The sequence below is a fragment of the Antennarius striatus genome, chromosome 5 (assembly GCF_040054535.1).
Source record: "Antennarius striatus isolate MH-2024 chromosome 5, ASM4005453v1, whole genome shotgun sequence".
Lineage (NCBI taxonomy): Eukaryota > Metazoa > Chordata > Actinopteri > Lophiiformes > Antennariidae > Antennarius > Antennarius striatus.
The window spans coordinates 12,252,931-12,270,305 of NC_090780.1; the positions used below are offsets into that span (position 1 = coordinate 12,252,931).

Below are 17,375 nucleotides of genomic sequence, written 5' to 3' on the forward strand. Positions count from 1 at the left end.
GTCAGAAGGCTTTGGTATGGAAATAGTTTGAAGTAGTGAAATTTTGCAATATATTTTGCGGCAAAAGCAGACATTTGTAGCATTGGTACAAAGGGCTTGAACTTGCTTCTATAGAGTAAATGTAACAGGATATTACATTTTATGGGATACAAAAATATCTGGACAGAGGAACATGAATGTGCTATAAATATGTGTGTTGTCTCTTGTTTCTATTGTCTTTCCTCCCTACAGAACAAATCTAATTAAGTTAGGGATTTTATAAAACACATGCCTCACTGAGCATTTCCGCTATCATGATTTCCACAGTATCTTATGTTGGCAACTGGGAGGCTCAATCCTGCTCCTTTGTCAGAAGAAAGCCTTGGAAAGCTTCTGCAACGGAATACCACTGACACATGAGAGATCCCGCACGGCTAAAGTCAGATACTCTTCAGTGCCAATGTGTATTAGAGAGATTATAAGGAAGACCAAAACAATGTCTGAACTAATACCAATACACCTGCCAAAACCATATTAACACAAATGTGTCTATTTATACTCAGCTGTGTACCATCTTTCTTTCAGTAACATAGTTTACAATGAGACAAATGTTTATGCCTAAAGTCTTTATGGACATTGTTATTTTCTATTTAAAACAAATTGCACTGAGTAATGTGCTTATGAATGACAGGGTAAAACATTACATCCAGTCATTTTCATGGGTCTTAATAATAAAGCCACCTTGATCTGGTGTTGACACCATTAATGAACCTTTGGCTGGTATGAAAACTTCATTCATTCATAACTTTCAATTTAAATTTTTGTCCCTGAGTAAAACTTACCCCCCCCAAAAGTGAGTTTTGTTTTTTGTAATGAAAAGGTGTCACATGTCACATTGGAGGTGAAAATACTTCAACAAAGAACATTAAAATGCGTGACCAAATAAAGTGGGTCATGTCTGCTGGGTGAACACCGATGTGTCTATATAAGAAGGGAGGCTGGACATCCCAAGGACTGACAGACAACCAGTCAAGGTGAGTGAGTTGGATTCTTTTATTAGCAGGAGGAAAGCCAGCAGCTTAATGAACAATGTACGGCATGACCACTTATTGCCAGACACCATTGCGTGAATACAGAAGTAATGTTTGTCAGACAGGACTTGTACAGTAAGTTCATTTTTATTATGAAGAATTTTAATTACAATTATTAACACGCTACATGTGACTTTCTTCAGACTCCTCATTTAAGCACAAACACCTGTTCGTCTGAGCAGAAAGAAGGTAACTTAATTCATTTTACTACCATTTCATTTTGTCTAAAGGCATTTTTATCAATAGTATTGTTGTGCATCTCAGTCCATTGATTATGCCTTAATACAAAGTAGAGAAAAGCACCTTTGTTAACGGTATTACTGTTTATTTTGAATAACAAAGTGTGATCATAAGTAAAAGGAAAATTACATAGTAAGGTCCTGTGGCATCAAAAAGACAATTAGTGGAAAACTAATGCCACTACCCCTTTAACATTTGTTTTTATCTTCTTCAGTCTTTTTTTAACTAGCCTGTGTAACATTCATCACAACTTTAACATTTAATTTTAACTCAGAAGTTAAGTATCACCATAACTGACTATAAAAGACAAATAGTAGTTGGTGTAAAAAAACTGCCGTCTTGTGTTTGCCGACTTCCAGTAAAGGTCCACCATGAGTGGGGACGCAGAAATGGAGTGTTTTGGCCCGGCCTCCATTTACCTCCGGAAGCCAGAAAAAGAGAGAATTGAAGCTCAGAATACACCGTTTGACGCTAAGACAGCGTACTTTGTGACTGAACCTGCAGAGATGTACCTCAAGGGAAAGCTTACCAAGAGGGAGGGTGGCAAAGCCACTGTGGAGACCCTATGTGGAAAGGTGAGCAGCGGAATGGAAAAAAAAAGAATATTTTGAATTTGAAAGAATTAACATCAGTTAATTGCTCATGAAAACATATGTCTGTTTGAGAGGCTCTTTGGTCAACTGCACAAAATTATTTTTCTTAGTTTGAAGTTAAAAACAGTTTGACTTAACTTTGAATGAAATGCATGTTTTTTGAAGGAAAAATATGTTTAACATCTTAATTTCTCTGTAAGAAACCCTTTGGCAAAAATGAACATAATACATATACTATACTATATATATATAGTATTACCTCTATGTGGATTGTACAAATAACAGTGAATACTGTCAAGCTCAGGCATACTACCACCCGTGGGCCGTATACGGCCCATTGGGCTTTTTAGTTGTTTAAACGATATAATTAATTTTAAGAAAAAAATGTAGTTGTGAAGTAATTTTACAATAAGCCCTACATATGTATGCTTTGTTGTCTGTTAAAGGCCAAAACATTTTGTTATAATAATTCTGACGTGTCACTTGAATTAGTATAAATACACGCTCCATCCATCTGGTCCTCAGCTGGGCTGCCTGTCAAATTTTAGAACTCTGCGCAGCTCACATCCACCACCAGTCTAGCGTCAAACCTAAAATCTGGTCTTGTCTCCATCCCTCCAATAGACAATAACTGTGAAGGACACTGAAGTCTTCCCCATGAACCCTCCAAAATACGACAAGATTGAGGACATGGCCATGATGACCCACCTCAGTGAGCCATCTGTGCTCTATAACCTCAAAGAGCGTTATGCTGCATGGATGATCTACGTGAGTTTGTCCCGATCGTTTTATCATTGAATGAAACATAAATATGTGATGTGTCTGCATCATCATCTCTGTCTCCACAGACCTACTCAGGGCTGTTCTGTGTCACTGTGAACCCCTACAAGTGGCTCCCAGTGTACGACTCAGTGGTTGTTTCAGGATACAGAGGCAAGAAGAGGATTGAAGCTCCACCCCACATCTTCTCTATCTCTGATAACGCCTATCAGTTCATGCTCACTGGTGTGTATAACAAAAATTCAGAATACAGTCTCAGTTGTCAAATACTTGTCTAATCCCATACTTGATAAAAATGTTAGTCTTAACATTTTTATCAATTGTCAAGACTAAATAATACTTGCAAAGCAGATCTTGAAATGAATTTTTAAATAGTGTGAATATTTCTTGCTCTCTTTTACAGATCGTGAGAATCAATCTATCCTTATCACGTGAGTCTGCCATATTTTATCAGTGACTGACCTCAGATGCAGCAACTCTGAAATCATCGTAATTGTATGTGTGAAAAAAGTTAACACACATAGCATTTTTAACATAAACTATACATTTATAACATGTTGACTGGACAACTCAAAGCCACAACTATGATAATGACTTTTTGTTCAGTCTACCTAAAATAGAACATAATATAATTCTATATTATTCATTTTTTTTCATTAAGTGGAGAATCTGGTGCAGGAAAGACTGTCAACACCAAACGTGTCATCCAGTACTTTGCAACAATCGCTGTGGCTGGTGGAAAGAAACATGAGGCAATTCCTGGAAAAATGCAGGTAGATATTATTATATAGTGTACATGTGTGTGATTTGTGTGAACATAGAAATGAACAGTCTCATGTAACATTATATTAAGGGCTCGCTGGAAGATCAAATCATTGCAGCCAACCCATTGCTGGAGGCTTATGGTAATGCCAAAACTGTGAGGAATGACAACTCATCCCGCTTTGTAAGTGTTTGTGAAATAGACTTTTTTCAGATGATTTCAGAATGCAAGAACTTATATTTTGGACGTGCACTTTTCTTCTAAATAGGGTAAATTCATCAGAATCCATTTTGCAACAACTGGGAAGCTGGCCTCAGCAGATATTGAGACATGTAAGGCCACAGATGAAGCCTCAGCTTGTTTTTGCTGATTCAGCTCTTTGAACAGGAATGACTGATGTCTATGTGGTCGATAGATCTGCTGGAGAAATCTCGAGTGACATTCCAGCTGTCTGCTGAGAGGAGCTACCACATCTTCTATCAGCTCATGACAGGCCACAAACCTGAGCTGATTGGTATGGTATATGAGCTGACAGGACCTTCATTACATTCTGTACAGTATGAAGTTTGACTCAGTAATTTGCTTTCTATTAGATGGTCTCCTCATCACCACCAACCCATATGACTTTCCCATGATCAGCCAGGGAGAAATCACAGTGAAGAGTATTGATGATATTGAAGAATTCATTGCCACTGATGTAAGGAGCTATCAAATCTATAACTCTATAATGGAGCTCTGAGTTTACTGGAATGTTTAAATTTGTTTCCTGATAACTTTAACACTTTTTTCTCAAACTCAAAGACGGCCATTGACATTCTGGGCTTCACTTCTGAAGAGAAAGCAAGCATCTATAAACTGACTGGAGCTGTGATACATCATGGAAACATGAAGTTTAAGCAGAAACAGCGAGAAGAGCAGGCTGAGCCTGATGGCACTGAGGGTAAGTCACGTCTTCTTGTATTTATTCAAATGTATTTTACATGTGAAAAGCAGTAACTTTTTTTGTTTCCTCAATGAAATATTATACTGCCTCTGTTTTCAGTTGCTGATAAAATCTCTTACCTTATGGGTCTGAACTCGGCTGATCTACTGAAGGCTTTGTGCTACCCAAGGGTGAAAGTTGGAAATGAGTTTGTGACTAAGGGTCAGACTGTGCCTCAGGTAACATGTCCACATTGCATATTTAATCCCTGTAAACATTGTGTCTATGTAGGTACTCAGTCATCCAGGTAATGGTTATCCAAAGCTATATAAGTCAATCCACTGGACGTTAAGAAAGTTCTTGAAGACGATTCGTCTCTCATCCAAGAGACTTCTTCAGTTCAAAGGGTGGCTGATCATGTCCCAGCGTATAAACCCTGTGGGGTGTGATCAGTGCTATTCAAGTTCCAACAACCATCGTTGAAACCCGTCTGTCTCCTCAACGGTTGTTGGTGGGGGTGTCAAAGGGGGTCACTGAGATGTGAGTTTCACCTTTGTATGCTAATGAGGGTCATTAGCATGAGACACATCACCTGGGTCAGTCTGCTGTGACAATCTTTTTGGGAGTTTTGAAAGGACATGATTGTAAATGCGAGAAACGTGATGTCGCAGATCACCTCCCCTGTTCAGAGATGGCTTTTCCACTTTGACCTCAACCATTTATCTTCCCTATCCAAGATCTGAACATCAGTGTCCTGAAATGAGTGTCACTCTTCCTTGAGGTGAAGGAAGACTGCTGAGTCCTGACCTATTGAGTTGGCTCTTCTGTGTTGAGCCATGCGCCTGTGTAGTGGTTGTTTGGTTTCCCTTATGTAGACATCCGAGCATTCCTCGTTGCATTTAACTGCATACACCAGATTCCTCTTCTGACTGTGTGGTGTGGGGTCTCTTGGGTGGACCAGTCTTTGTATGAGGGTGTTGCCCGGCTGTAAACATTTAATCAGATCACTGTTCATTCTAGTCTATATTTTGTTTTAACATTGTTGTATTTGTAAAACCAGGTCAACAATTCCGTCATGGCTCTCTGCAAGTCTGTCTATGAGAAAATGTTCTTGTGGATGGTAGTCAGAATTAATGAGATGCTGGATACCAAACAACCCAGAAGTTATTTCATCGGCGTCCTGGATATTGCAGGTTTTGAAATTTTTGATGTAAGTATATTCAGCAGATACTGAACACAGTAATTTAAGCATTTCCATTAAAGCTTTGAAGTAATTTTTGTATTGTGGAGTTCTTTCTTTTCATTTTGTTTCTTAAATTATTCAGTTCAACAGCCTGGAGCAGCTGTGCATCAACTTCACCAATGAAAAACTACAACAGTTTTTCAACCATCACATGTTTGTCCTGGAGCAAGAGGAATACAAGAAAGAAGGGATCGAGTGGGAGTTCATCGACTTTGGTATGGACTTGGCGGCCTGCATTGAACTGATAGAGAAGGTGAGGTGTCATCCATTCTAAATGTATATTCACAAATAGAAATTATCTGAAAACTTCATACCTTTTCAATATTAATTTCTTCATAACAGCCACTCGGCATCTTCTCCATCCTTGAAGAGGAGTGCATGTTCCCCAAGGCTACAGATGTCACCTTCAAAAACAAACTGTATGACCAGCATCTTGGTAAAACCAAGGCTTTTGAAAAACCCAAGCCTGCTAAAGGCAAGGCTGAGGCTCACTTTTCTTTGGTGCACTATGCTGGTACTGTTGACTACAACATTCTTGGCTGGTTGGACAAAAACAAGGATCCTCTGAATGACTCAGTGGTCCAGCTATACCAGAAATCTTCAGTCAAACTTTTGTCCTTCCTGTATGCTTCCCATTCCTCAACAGAAGGTACAAGCTTTTAGTTGTTACTAAATTTGGACGTATCAAGAAATTTCTGAATTTTATCATTTGCATCTAATTGTTCCACAGAGAGTGGCGGCAGCAAGAAAGGTGGCAAGAAGAAGGGTGGCTCCTTTCAGACTGTGTCTGCGTTATTCAGGGTAAAATGTGGCAAATTGGTGTGCATCCTGGATTGAAATACTATTTCCTTTTACTAAGTCAACGACTTTTAATTCTTCAGGAGAATTTGGGCAAACTGATGACAAATTTGAGATGTACACATCCTCATTTTGTGCGCTGCCTGATTCCCAATGAATCAAAGACTCCAGGTCTGTCAATGTTAATTCTGATAGTGATAACAAAATTAAATATGTACTGTACGTATATAGTAATAATAATAATAATAATAATAATAATAATAATAATGAACAATTACTATTATTTTGTTGTTGTTGTTATATTATGACAACTATTACTATTATATTATTATCATCATTATTATTATTGTTGTTCTAACTTTATCTTTACATGTTTATCATAGGCCTCATGGAAAACTTCCTGGTCATCCATCAACTGAGGTGTAACGGAGTGCTTGAAGGAATCAGAATCTGCAGGAAAGGTTTCCCCAGCAGAATCCAATATGGTGACTTCAAGCAGAGGTAGCAGAAATACAAGGTCGACAGTCACAGTAAAGTGTTTATCATCCTCAGACTAGTATGTCTAATGGAATTAATCTTTACTTTAAGATACAAAGTATTGAATGCCAGCGTCATCCCTGAGGGACAGTTTATTGACAACAAGAAGGCCTCAGAGAAACTACTGGGGTCCATCGATGTGGATCACTCTCAGTACAAGTTTGGCCACACTAAGGTAACATAAGAATTAAGGCTGCTGGAAAAATAGTATAAAATGAGCATTCATCAATAATTGTGTTTCTTGACTCTCAGGTGTTCTTCAAAGCTGGGCTACTGGGAACTTTGGAGGAGATGAGAGATGAGAAACTGGCTGAGCTGGTCACAATGACTCAGGCTCTCTGCAGAGGATTCCTTATGAGACGGGAATTTGTGAAGATGATGGAGAGAAGGTATTGTGCCTTTGTTTTGGAACATTATTTTAACATCTTTACAACAATCAATAAATCAAGTAATTTGACATAAAAAAAATTAATCTGGTGTATGTGGCCTTGGTAGAACTGCAATAAATCAGTCTATTTCAAAAGATATCTAGACTTTATCTTGACACACTTGCACCATTCTTATCACAACCAGTTCTGTACTTGGCAACTTTATGAAAAAGGACAACATGTTAACCAACACAGCTCTTTGTTTTCATTAGAGATGCAATTTATTCCATCCAGTACAACATTCGCTCATTCATGAATGTTAAAACTTGGCCATGGATGAAGTTGTACTTCAAAATTAAACCTCTGCTGAAGAGTGCAGAGACTGAAAAAGAGATGGCACAAATGAAGGAGGACTTTGAGAAGACCAAAGAGGATCTGGCAAAGGCCCTCGCTAAGAAGAAAGAATTAGAAGAGAAGATGGTTTCTCTGTTGCAGGAGAAGAATGACTTGCTATTGCAAGTGCAGTCTGTAAGTTGGATCATAGTATCATGGTAATACTTTGTCATATCAATGGCTTGTCTAATAATGAAATAAACCTGTTTGTATTGACTTTTAGGAAGGTGAAAATCTCAGTGATGCAGAAGAAAGGTGTGAGGGGCTCATTAAAGCAAAAATCCAGCTTGAGGCCAAACTCAAGGAGACAAGTGAAAGACTGGAGGATGAAGAGGAAATGAATGCTGAGCTGACTGCTAAGAAGAGGAAATTGGAGGATGAGTGCTCTGAGATAAAGAAGGACATTGATGACTTGGAGCTCACCCTGGCAAAAGTGGAAAAAGAGAAACATGCCACTGAAAACAAGGTTAAAAGATGTTTTTAATTTATAAGTTTCAATTATTTGTTACCATTTCAACTTCCACTTTTAATTAAATTTGCTTTGAAATTTCATAGGTCAAAAATCTGACAGAGGAGATGGCATCTCAAGATGAGACTATTGCTAAGCTGTCCAAAGAGAAGAAAGCCCTCCAAGAGGCTCATCAGCAGACCCTTGATGATCTGCAGGCAGAGGAAGACAAAGTCAACACTCTGACAAAGGCTAAGACCAAACTGGAGCAGCAAGTGGATGATGTATGCATAATTTACAGACAGGGATTTTAATTCCCTTGACAAAGGACAATAAAAAATATTGTCTCATCCTTCTTAAAACAGCTTGAAGGATCCCTGGAGCAAGAAAAGAAACTCCGCATGGACCTTGAGCGAGCTAAAAGAAAACTTGAAGGGGATCTTAAACTGGCCCAAGAATCCATAATGGATCTTGAGAATGACAAGCAGCAATCTGATGAAAAATTAAAGAAGTAAGACTAAATAAATCAATCTTTCAAACCATCTGTCTACTGCACTTCTACAAAATTTGAAAAGAACAACTTCAATAATGAATTTATGTTTTTTGTCCACCCCAGGAAGGACTTTGAGATGAGCCAGCTCCTTGGTAAGATTGACGATGAGCAGACACTTGGAATCCAACTGCAGAAAAAGATTAAGGAACTACAGGTACCACTGGGCACATCAGTCGTCAACATATTTAAATGCTGTGCACAATTTTCATTTAACATTGTCTGTATCAGGCGCGCATTGAGGAACTTGAGGAGGAGATTGAGGCTGAGCGGGCTGCTCGGGCCAAGGTGGAGAAGCAGAGGTCTGATCTCTCCAGGGAACTTGAGGAGATCAGTGAGAGGCTGGAAGAAGCTGGTGGAGCGACATCGGCTCAGATTGAAATGAACAAGAAGCGTGAGGCCGAGTTCCAGAAGCTGCGTCGTGACCTCGAAGAGTCCACCCTGCAGCACGAGGCTACCGCTGCAGCTCTCCGCAAGAAACAAGCCGACAGTGTAGCAGAGCTGGGAGAACAGATTGACAACCTCCAGAGAGTCAAACAGAAACTGGAGAAAGAGAAAAGCGAGTACAAGATGGAGATTGATGACCTCGCAAGCAACATGGAAACTTTTGCAAAGTCAAAGGTTAAGAGAGCTAAATTTTAATTTAATAAATCAAGGTTAATTCTCATGTTTCATACCAGAAATGTTTTCTCTTTTCCAGTCCAACCTTGAGAAGTTGTGTCGGACTTTAGAAGATCAACTAAGTGAGCTAAAATCCAAGAATGATGAAAATGTCCGTCAGGTGAATGACTTGAGTACACAGAGGGCAAGACTTCTGACTGAAAATGGTAAGAACATGTTTTTGGTTGATGGTTATTCTGAAATCACTAATAATAATAATATTTCATCACACCAATATAATAATACACTGGCTTTGTTTTAAGTGTGCTGATGTTTGAAGTACAAATTTATTGTCTCTTTGATCATGAAATATTGGACTTTATATTGTTGTGTTTGCAGGACTGTGTTTTGAAATTTCCAACACAGTCATTGTAATTAGAATCTGTGATGTCTATGTAAACTCGCTGTTAAACAGCTGAGATAACAACAGTAACTAAGCTCTGCCTTTGATTTGCTAGTACTCTTTGTGGTGGATTTGAGTTGGTTAAATTGAGCCAACAATGGTACTGTATGTTTATTTTATGAATGTATATCAAAATTGGGGCCAAATTTAGTCATTTTAATTTGCATTTGAACATAGTGAAGCAAAGAAGAATTTCTAGATTAATCCCTCTTGTTTAGTTGCAACAGCACACTGTGTCGGAAGTATGCCATGCATCAATGATTTGTAGTGTTTTTGCACTATAAATCATTGGTGCAACAAAAGACTGTATATGTAACGTCATAAAAACCCTATTTTATTCCTGTCACCTCACCAAACTTGAAATTTATATTCATCATTATGATGGCCCAGGAGAAAGATTTCTTGCATGATAGAGTGAGTACTGATTTTATATTATTTGGTTACTGGGAAAAACTGTACATTTTATTTCCTCATTCGTCTGACTAGGTGAATGCACACGTCAGCTGGAGGAAAAAGACGCTGTTGTTTCTCAGCTGACCAGAGGCAAGCAGGCCTACACCCAGCAGATTGAGGAGCTGAAGAGACACATTGAGGAGGAAGTTAAGGTAAATTTAACTTTCCAGTGGACATTTACAGAGAAAAAGAAAGAAGACAATTGGTATAAAACATTAAATGGATGCCACTTTCGGATTATAGGCCAAGAACGCCCTAGCTCATGCTGTTCAGTCATCTCGTCATGACTGTGATCTGCTCAGAGAGCAGTTTGAGGAGGAGCAGGAAGCCAAAGCTGAGCTGCAGCGTGCAATGTCCAAGGCCAACAGCGAGGTAGCTCAGTGGAGGACCAAATACGAGACTGATGCCATTCAGCGCACTGAGGAACTGGAGGAGGCCAAGTAATGAACAGTCAACCATTCACATTGTTTCCATGAATATTGATTGTCTAGATCATTATAAAAACCTGTTTATATTTAAACAGGAAAAAGCTGGCTCAGCGCCTTCAGGATGCAGAAGAGTCCATCGAGGCTGTGAATGCTAAATGTGCCTCTCTGGAAAAGACCAAACAGAGACTCCAGGGTGAGGTGGAAGACTTGATGATCGATGTAGAGAGAGCTAACGCCATGGCTGCTAACCTCGACAAAAAGCAGAGGAACTTTGACAAGGTTAGAAAGTTTCTAGAAGTGAACGGCGAAACATAAGGTGACGAAAACAACTTATCCACATGCTGTACTTTCAGGTTCTTGCAGAATGGAAACAAAAGTATGAGGAAAGCCAGGCAGAGCTTGAGGGATCTCTGAAAGAAGCTCGTACTCTCAGCACTGAGATTTTCAAACTGAAAAATTCATATGAAGAAGCTCTGGACCACCTGGAGACCCTGAAGAGAGAGAACAAGAATCTGCAACGTAAGAATTCTTTTTTCAGATACAGCAGACTCTCTTACATTGAGCCATCATATCTGAACTTACATACAAGAATACATTTTTACATAGTACAATCATCTAATATCCCCATTTTCATTCAACAGAGGAGATTTCAGATCTCAGTGAACAACTTGGTGAGACTGGAAAAACAATTCATGAGCTTGAGAAAGGAAAGAAGGCAGTAGAGGGTGAGAAGACAGAGATCCAGATGGCTCTGGAGGAGGCAGAGGTAAAACTACTAACTACACTGCAAAAACTATAAACTGTGTCCAAATTTTCATTCCTGTTTCTGCTGTTTCTGTGAGACAGCTCGAAAACTCATAAGGCTCATCTTATCAAGGCCTAAGTGCTATTTTTTCCCCCGTGACTCAGCTTTCTTTTTCTGTTTTTATGAGAAAACTGTTCTGTGCTATAGTTAATAAAGGTCACACTTGTTCACAGGCTACCCTGGAGCACGAAGAATCCAAGATTCTCCGTGTTCAGCTTGAACTCACTCAAGTCAAAAGTGAAATTGACAGAAAACTTGCAGAGAAGGACGAGGAGATTGAGCAGATCAAGAGGAACAGCCAGAGAGTGATAGAAACCATGCAGAGCACTTTGGATGCTGAGGTCAGGAGCAGGAATGATGCCCTGAGAATCAAGAAGAAAATGGAGGGAGACCTCAATGAGATGGAGATTCAGCTGAGCCACGCCAACCGCCAGGCAGCTGAAGCCCAGAAACAGCTGAGAAACGTTCAGGGACAGCTGAAGGTACACAAACAGAATGATCTCTGTTGGATTATCTTCTTTTACTAAATAGTTTTTAGTGTTTGTTCATACATTTATCATTATTTAACATATCAGGATGCACAACTACACCTTGATGAAGCTGTTAGAGGTCAGGAAGACATGAAAGAACAGGTTGCCATGGTGGAGCGCAGGAACAACCTGATGCTGGCTGAGATCGAGGAGCTGAGAGCTGCTCTGGAGCAAACGGAGAGAAGCCGCAAAGTCGCTGAACAGGAGCTGCTTGATGCCAGCGAGCGCGTGGGGCTGCTGCACTCTCAGGTACTGTTTTAAACCTGACAGAAAAGATCTTTATGTTTATCTGTTATTCAACATGAAAATGAATTGTTCTTCTCTAACAATAGAACACCAGCCTCATCAACACCAAGAAGAAGCTGGAAGCTGATTTTGTGCAGATACAGGGTGAGGTGGAGGATGCTGTCCAGGAGGCAAGAAATGCTGAGGAAAAGGCCAAGAAGTCCATCACTGATGTGAGTCATCCTTCTCACCTCATGTGACCTGGAATAATAATGAAAGCCTTACACTTAAAACAACAATATACTTTGAAATGTCAGGCTGCCATGATGGCAGAAGAGTTGAAGAAAGAACAAGACACCAGTGCTCATTTGGAGAGGATGAAGAAGAATCTGGAGGTGACTGTGAAGGATCTGCAGCATCGTCTTGATGAAGCTGAGAATTTGGCCATGAAAGGTGGAAAGAAGCAGCTCCAGAAACTGGAGGCTCGGGTAAAACATTAATTTAATCACTAAACTTTACCTCAGCTTGGTTTTAATGTTGTGTCTTTAGTCACATATAATTTTAAATCTACCTCAGGTGCGGGAGCTTGAGGGAGAAGTTGAAGCTGAGCAGAGACGAGGAACTGATGCCGTCAAAGGTGTCCGTAAATATGAGAGAAGAGTCAAGGAGCTCACCTACCAGGTGAGTGACATTTGTCCTCCTTATGACCGGTGCTGTGGTTTGATGCTCAAGTGCAGATTAACAAAAGTACGTTCACTGCAGACTGAAGAGGACAAGAAGAACGTTGCCCGTCTTCAGGATCTGGTGGACAAACTGCAGCTGAAAGTGAAGGCTTACAAAAGACAAGCTGAGGAAGCAGTGAGTTAGAAATGGTTTTGATCTAGATGAACATGAATGCAATATGCACATAAACAGAAATATAATTGATGTTAAATTTCTCAGGAGGAGCAGGCCAACACTCACCTGTCCAGGTACAGGAAGGTGCAGCATGAGCTGGAGGAGGCTCAGGAGCGTGCTGACATTGCGGAGTCTCAGGTCAACAAGCTCAGAGCAAAGAGTCGGGAAATTGGAAAAGTAAGAAATAAAATTTGATAAATAAAAATAAATACAGCACATGATAGAAAGAGAAGGGATTGAGATGAGTTGGGTATGTACAGAGATGGGATGAGGAGTATGTCGAGTGAAGGATGAAGAGGATTGAGTCTCCAAGAAAGAGGAAAAGAGGAAGGATCAAGTACAGAGGAAGCTGAGGAAGATGAGGGGGGCGGGGGGAGATGGTGACAGATGATGTGCTGCAGCAAGCCTTGATGGGAGAAAGAATAATAGTGTTATATAGAACCAATACTAAGAAAATTAGTGATTATATATTATGTTGATTAATGATAATAGTTTTCCCATCATTCATCATTTCTTTTTCTTCTATTTTAGGGAAAAGAGGCTGAAGAATAACAGAAAAACTGTTTGAAAAGCACAATGAGAATCGTACAATATGATTTGTCATTGAACTGCTGTCACTAAATATTGTAGATCTACATATAATAAAGTCTGTTGCCAATTTGCTGTCTTTCATTATTTACTCCACAACTAACGCAAAAAGTTGACACTTCGGTTCAGGGATGACAGGTCGAGGTGGGTTCCATGCTAGATTACGTCTTGTTTGTAGTGAAACGGGCTTAAGTGAAGTGTTGTGTTGTTCAGCTCATGATCTGAATATACAAATATTCAAAATAACCAATGTAATCAGAAATCTCAAATCTCTAAATAATGTCCTAGTGTGTCAAAATAAACTTTACATAAGAAAGAACTCTCAAATGAATGTATCTCGGTATCTAAAAGTGAATTGTGTAATATATTCAACACTGTAAGAAACAAGAAACAACAGAGTGAGTTACTTTTTGTCTAATTACATATAACCTCTATAATGTCTTATCAAAATGGAAACTTTCTAAAAAATAGTAACAATATAATACAGTAATTAAATCATCACTGTAAAGATTTAGTCTGTAAAACTTTTATTTAAAAATGTTGTAAAAATAAACAAACCATTTGTAAATAAGAATCAGATTGCTTAATCATGATGAACATTCTGAGAATGACCGCCTAGAATCGCAAAATAATTTTTTAAAACAATAAGTTAATTGTTGTAGTATGTAAATACAACTGCTTAGAATCTCAATAATAATGACAAACCTCAAAATAATTAATTAGACTCACAATCATGACTGTCTCAAAATAATCAAATTTCTGAAAAAAAAGAGCAAGTCTAAAAAAAGGGTATCTTATAATATTGACGTGCTCATCTCAACTCAATCGTTTATTTTGAAAAATAACTTTCTATGTAGAAACAATGGGAACACTTTAGTTATAATCAATTTATTTTTGAGGCATCTGGACCAATCATTTAATGAAGTCTTTGATAAATATCTTTCACACCACCACATTACTATCATTCACACCATCACATTACCATTACACTTATCAACAACTCATGATCAAATCAAGTTTAATATTGAGACCCACTCACATAACAGCGTAGAGTTTCTGTGACGGCAGAATTAACCACTCGTCAGTGGCTAATGGTAAATGATAGATGCCACTTCACCTCCATCTGACACGTTCCCAGAGTTCATCCTTTTATTCTGCTACATAATGAATTCCTGATACCACAGATTTGATTTGCTAACCTTCTTCTTCCTATTGCTGCTTTGACCTCCACAAATTTTGTGAGAGCTCCTCATTATTTAGAAATGCTAAAGCCCTTAATTTGATCTCATTTCTTATAAGAGCTCATTATTTTTGAAAAGGTTTGTCATTAATTTGGAGAATGTTTCTCACTATTGTTGAGCCTAATGTTCCTATTTTTACCCTAAAAATGTAGATGTGTTCTGCTTGCTGTGTTATTGCTCTTCATGACAGTACAGAGGGAGAGACAAAAATATCTCACATGGGCTAAAGCCACCATCCTGTACTGTCCGCTTCCTCTTTGGGATGTTATTTTATTAGCATCGTGACAGATGACAGCTGCCTTTCTGTAACCACTAATCTCAGTGCAGCTGTTTCTCTGTTCTGTGGCATCAGACAACGTTATATGATTATCTTATTGTCTTACTGCACACACGGTGGGGGGTCTGTTCTACAGTCGGTGTAGTTTGGTCCCATGCAATCATTTTATAAGAAGATAGATACAGTAGATAGATACAGTAGATAGATAGGTAGGTAGGTAGGTAGGTAGGTAGGTAGGTAGATAGGTAGGTAGGTAGGTAGGTAGGTAGGTAGATAGATAGATAGATAGATAGATAGATAGATAGATAGATAGATAGATAGATAGATAGATAGATAGATAGATAGATAGATAGATAGATAGATAGATAGATAGATAGATAGATAGATAGATAGATAGATAGATAGATAGATAGATAGATAGATAGATAGATAGATAGATACTTTATTAATCCCGGGGAAAATTGTACATGCATTCTTTAAGATGCTGCTAAAAGGCACTACAGTATAACAGAACCCTTGGAAAAAACAACATTTTTGCATTGTAGTTAACATTTTATAGCACTGAAGTACTTGATCACAAATAACTCCTAAGTACTTGAAAACTCAGAGCTCATTAATAACTACATGTAATCAGTCATTAAAATTAACCTCACTATAAATTAATTTATTTTACAGCCTTTAGAAGAAATATGCTTTTCAGACAGTAAGCAAAAACATTTGATCATATATATAAAGTACTACTGGCTGAAGAAGCCAAATTAAAAATTATCAAAACAGCATTTGTAACAATGCTATGATAGATTCTCCTCTTTCACAAATTAGTATTAAAAACAGTTTTACCAACGTGGAAGTCATGTTCTGCAGCAGACCTTCATCAGTCCTCATCGTCTCTGTTCAGTGTCTCTGTTGTTCTCTTATGAGAGAGCCTCACAGATTTGCTAGTTATATCTCATGATGGATTAAAATTTCAATAGGACTCAAACCGCTTTGCCAAACGCTGATGGCATGATTTCATTACTAAGTCAAGCAATGTATTTCTCTTCAACTCATATAACAAGGCTCAGTGTCTGCTGGATAGAGGCTATAGCACTTAATCCAAATAAGACTATTGAGAGCAGCTGGCCGTCAAGCTTTGGGAGTTAAAGGAGCCAAAACATCCCACAACTCCCGACCAGGGCTTTTAGTGTCTGAGAAAGCTTCCAACTGTCCTATCAACTTACTTCTGCTCACTGTTTAGATATTTTGTTGACTGACATTGTGGACAAATGCACATGGTGATCCATCCAGGCAGCAGGTTTCTTTTTTGACCTTCACCAAGCAGCCCTGAGCTCCAGTTTTGATCTCTGACAGCTGACAATGAAACAATGCCTGTGCTTTAGATAATGGGAGTCAGTTCACAGCAGCATGAGCCTTCAGTATATCCAGGAGATGAGCTGCTGGCATGTAAGGTTAAAAAGAAAAAGAAGAAGTATGTCTTATGTGTTGTGGATAAGAAATCCAGAGGAATTTACAGATATGCATACCTGTGATCATGAACTTTCGAACATTTCAACATATTGCATTTGTTTTCTGTTAGTCTGCCATGCAGTAAGAAAACAGAACAGTGAACACAAACTAGTCTCGAAAAAGGATTTCAAGGCATTTCAATAATAAATTAATTAAAGGGCAAAGAATGTTTTGCAAATTGGATCCAGTGTCTCAAATGTAGAGATTTTGGTGTATTTCTCTATATTTTATCACAGTAAATTAAATGTCTTTGAGGTTTTGGTGACAGTATGACAATTAAATAAGGTTAAGAGCAGAGTATGTTGTTGTGGGTGTTTTTCACTTTTCTCTGGCATTTTCTACCATTAAAATGTATTTAAAATAATAATGATAGTAATATTTAATTTAATATAACAAATGAGTTTTTTCAGCTTTTTGTTTTCTTTTTATTACATCCAGCCAGCATCAGACATTATGTAATATATGTAGAACGTAACTAACAAAGAATGAATAAAATTTTATTTGTAGACAGCTTAATCACATCAACTTTCACCAAGATTTTTTTTTTAAATAAATTGATCAAATTTTGCTTTGAGGATTAATAAAGTATTCTGATGCTAAGTCCAATCATCAAGCAGAATGCAGTGTAACCATCTGTGCAACAATAACGATTCAGAG

The 17,375-nt window shown here is 38.4% G+C and overlaps 1 protein-coding gene across 1 annotated transcript; it reads left to right on the top strand.

The window, feature by feature from the left end:
• The first annotated feature begins 1,681 nt into the window (after positions 1–1,681).
• LOC137594994 (myosin heavy chain, fast skeletal muscle-like) lies at positions 1,682–14,138 on the top strand. The gene is made up of 39 exons (XM_068314739.1): positions 1,682–1,885; positions 2,528–2,671; positions 2,752–2,908; positions 3,087–3,114; positions 3,345–3,456; positions 3,537–3,629; positions 3,715–3,778; positions 3,862–3,960; positions 4,040–4,143; positions 4,248–4,386; positions 4,489–4,607; positions 5,429–5,578; positions 5,694–5,864; positions 5,954–6,260; positions 6,342–6,412; positions 6,493–6,580; positions 6,793–6,910; positions 6,998–7,121; positions 7,199–7,315; positions 7,570–7,842; positions 7,931–8,173; positions 8,263–8,439; positions 8,521–8,666; positions 8,772–8,862; positions 8,937–9,326; positions 9,406–9,532; positions 10,255–10,373; positions 10,465–10,661; positions 10,745–10,928; positions 11,003–11,168; positions 11,291–11,415; positions 11,628–11,936; positions 12,030–12,233; positions 12,317–12,442; positions 12,527–12,697; positions 12,786–12,890; positions 12,972–13,067; positions 13,152–13,283; positions 13,638–14,138. The coding sequence occupies exons 1-39, from the start codon at positions 1,682–1,684 to the stop codon at positions 13,656–13,658; spliced, it is 5,811 nt and encodes a 1,936-aa protein (XP_068170840.1). The 3' UTR covers positions 13,659–14,138.
• Positions 14,139–17,375: the final 3,237 nt, after the last annotated feature.

What these genes read in the sequence shown, in the direction of transcription:
- LOC137594994 (XM_068314739.1), top strand. Translation starts at nt 1,682, where the DNA reads ATGAGTGGGGACGCAGAAATGGAGTGTTTTGGCCCGGCCTCCATTTAC. An exon ending in TGGAGACCCTATGTGGAAAG is followed by an intron (nt 1,886 to 2,527) that starts GTGAGCAGCGGA and finishes TCCCTCCAATAG; the next exon opens with ACAATAACTGTGAAGGACAC. An exon ending in CAATTCCTGGAAAAATGCAG is followed by an intron (nt 3,457 to 3,536) that starts GTAGATATTATT and finishes CATTATATTAAG; the next exon opens with GGCTCGCTGGAAGATCAAAT.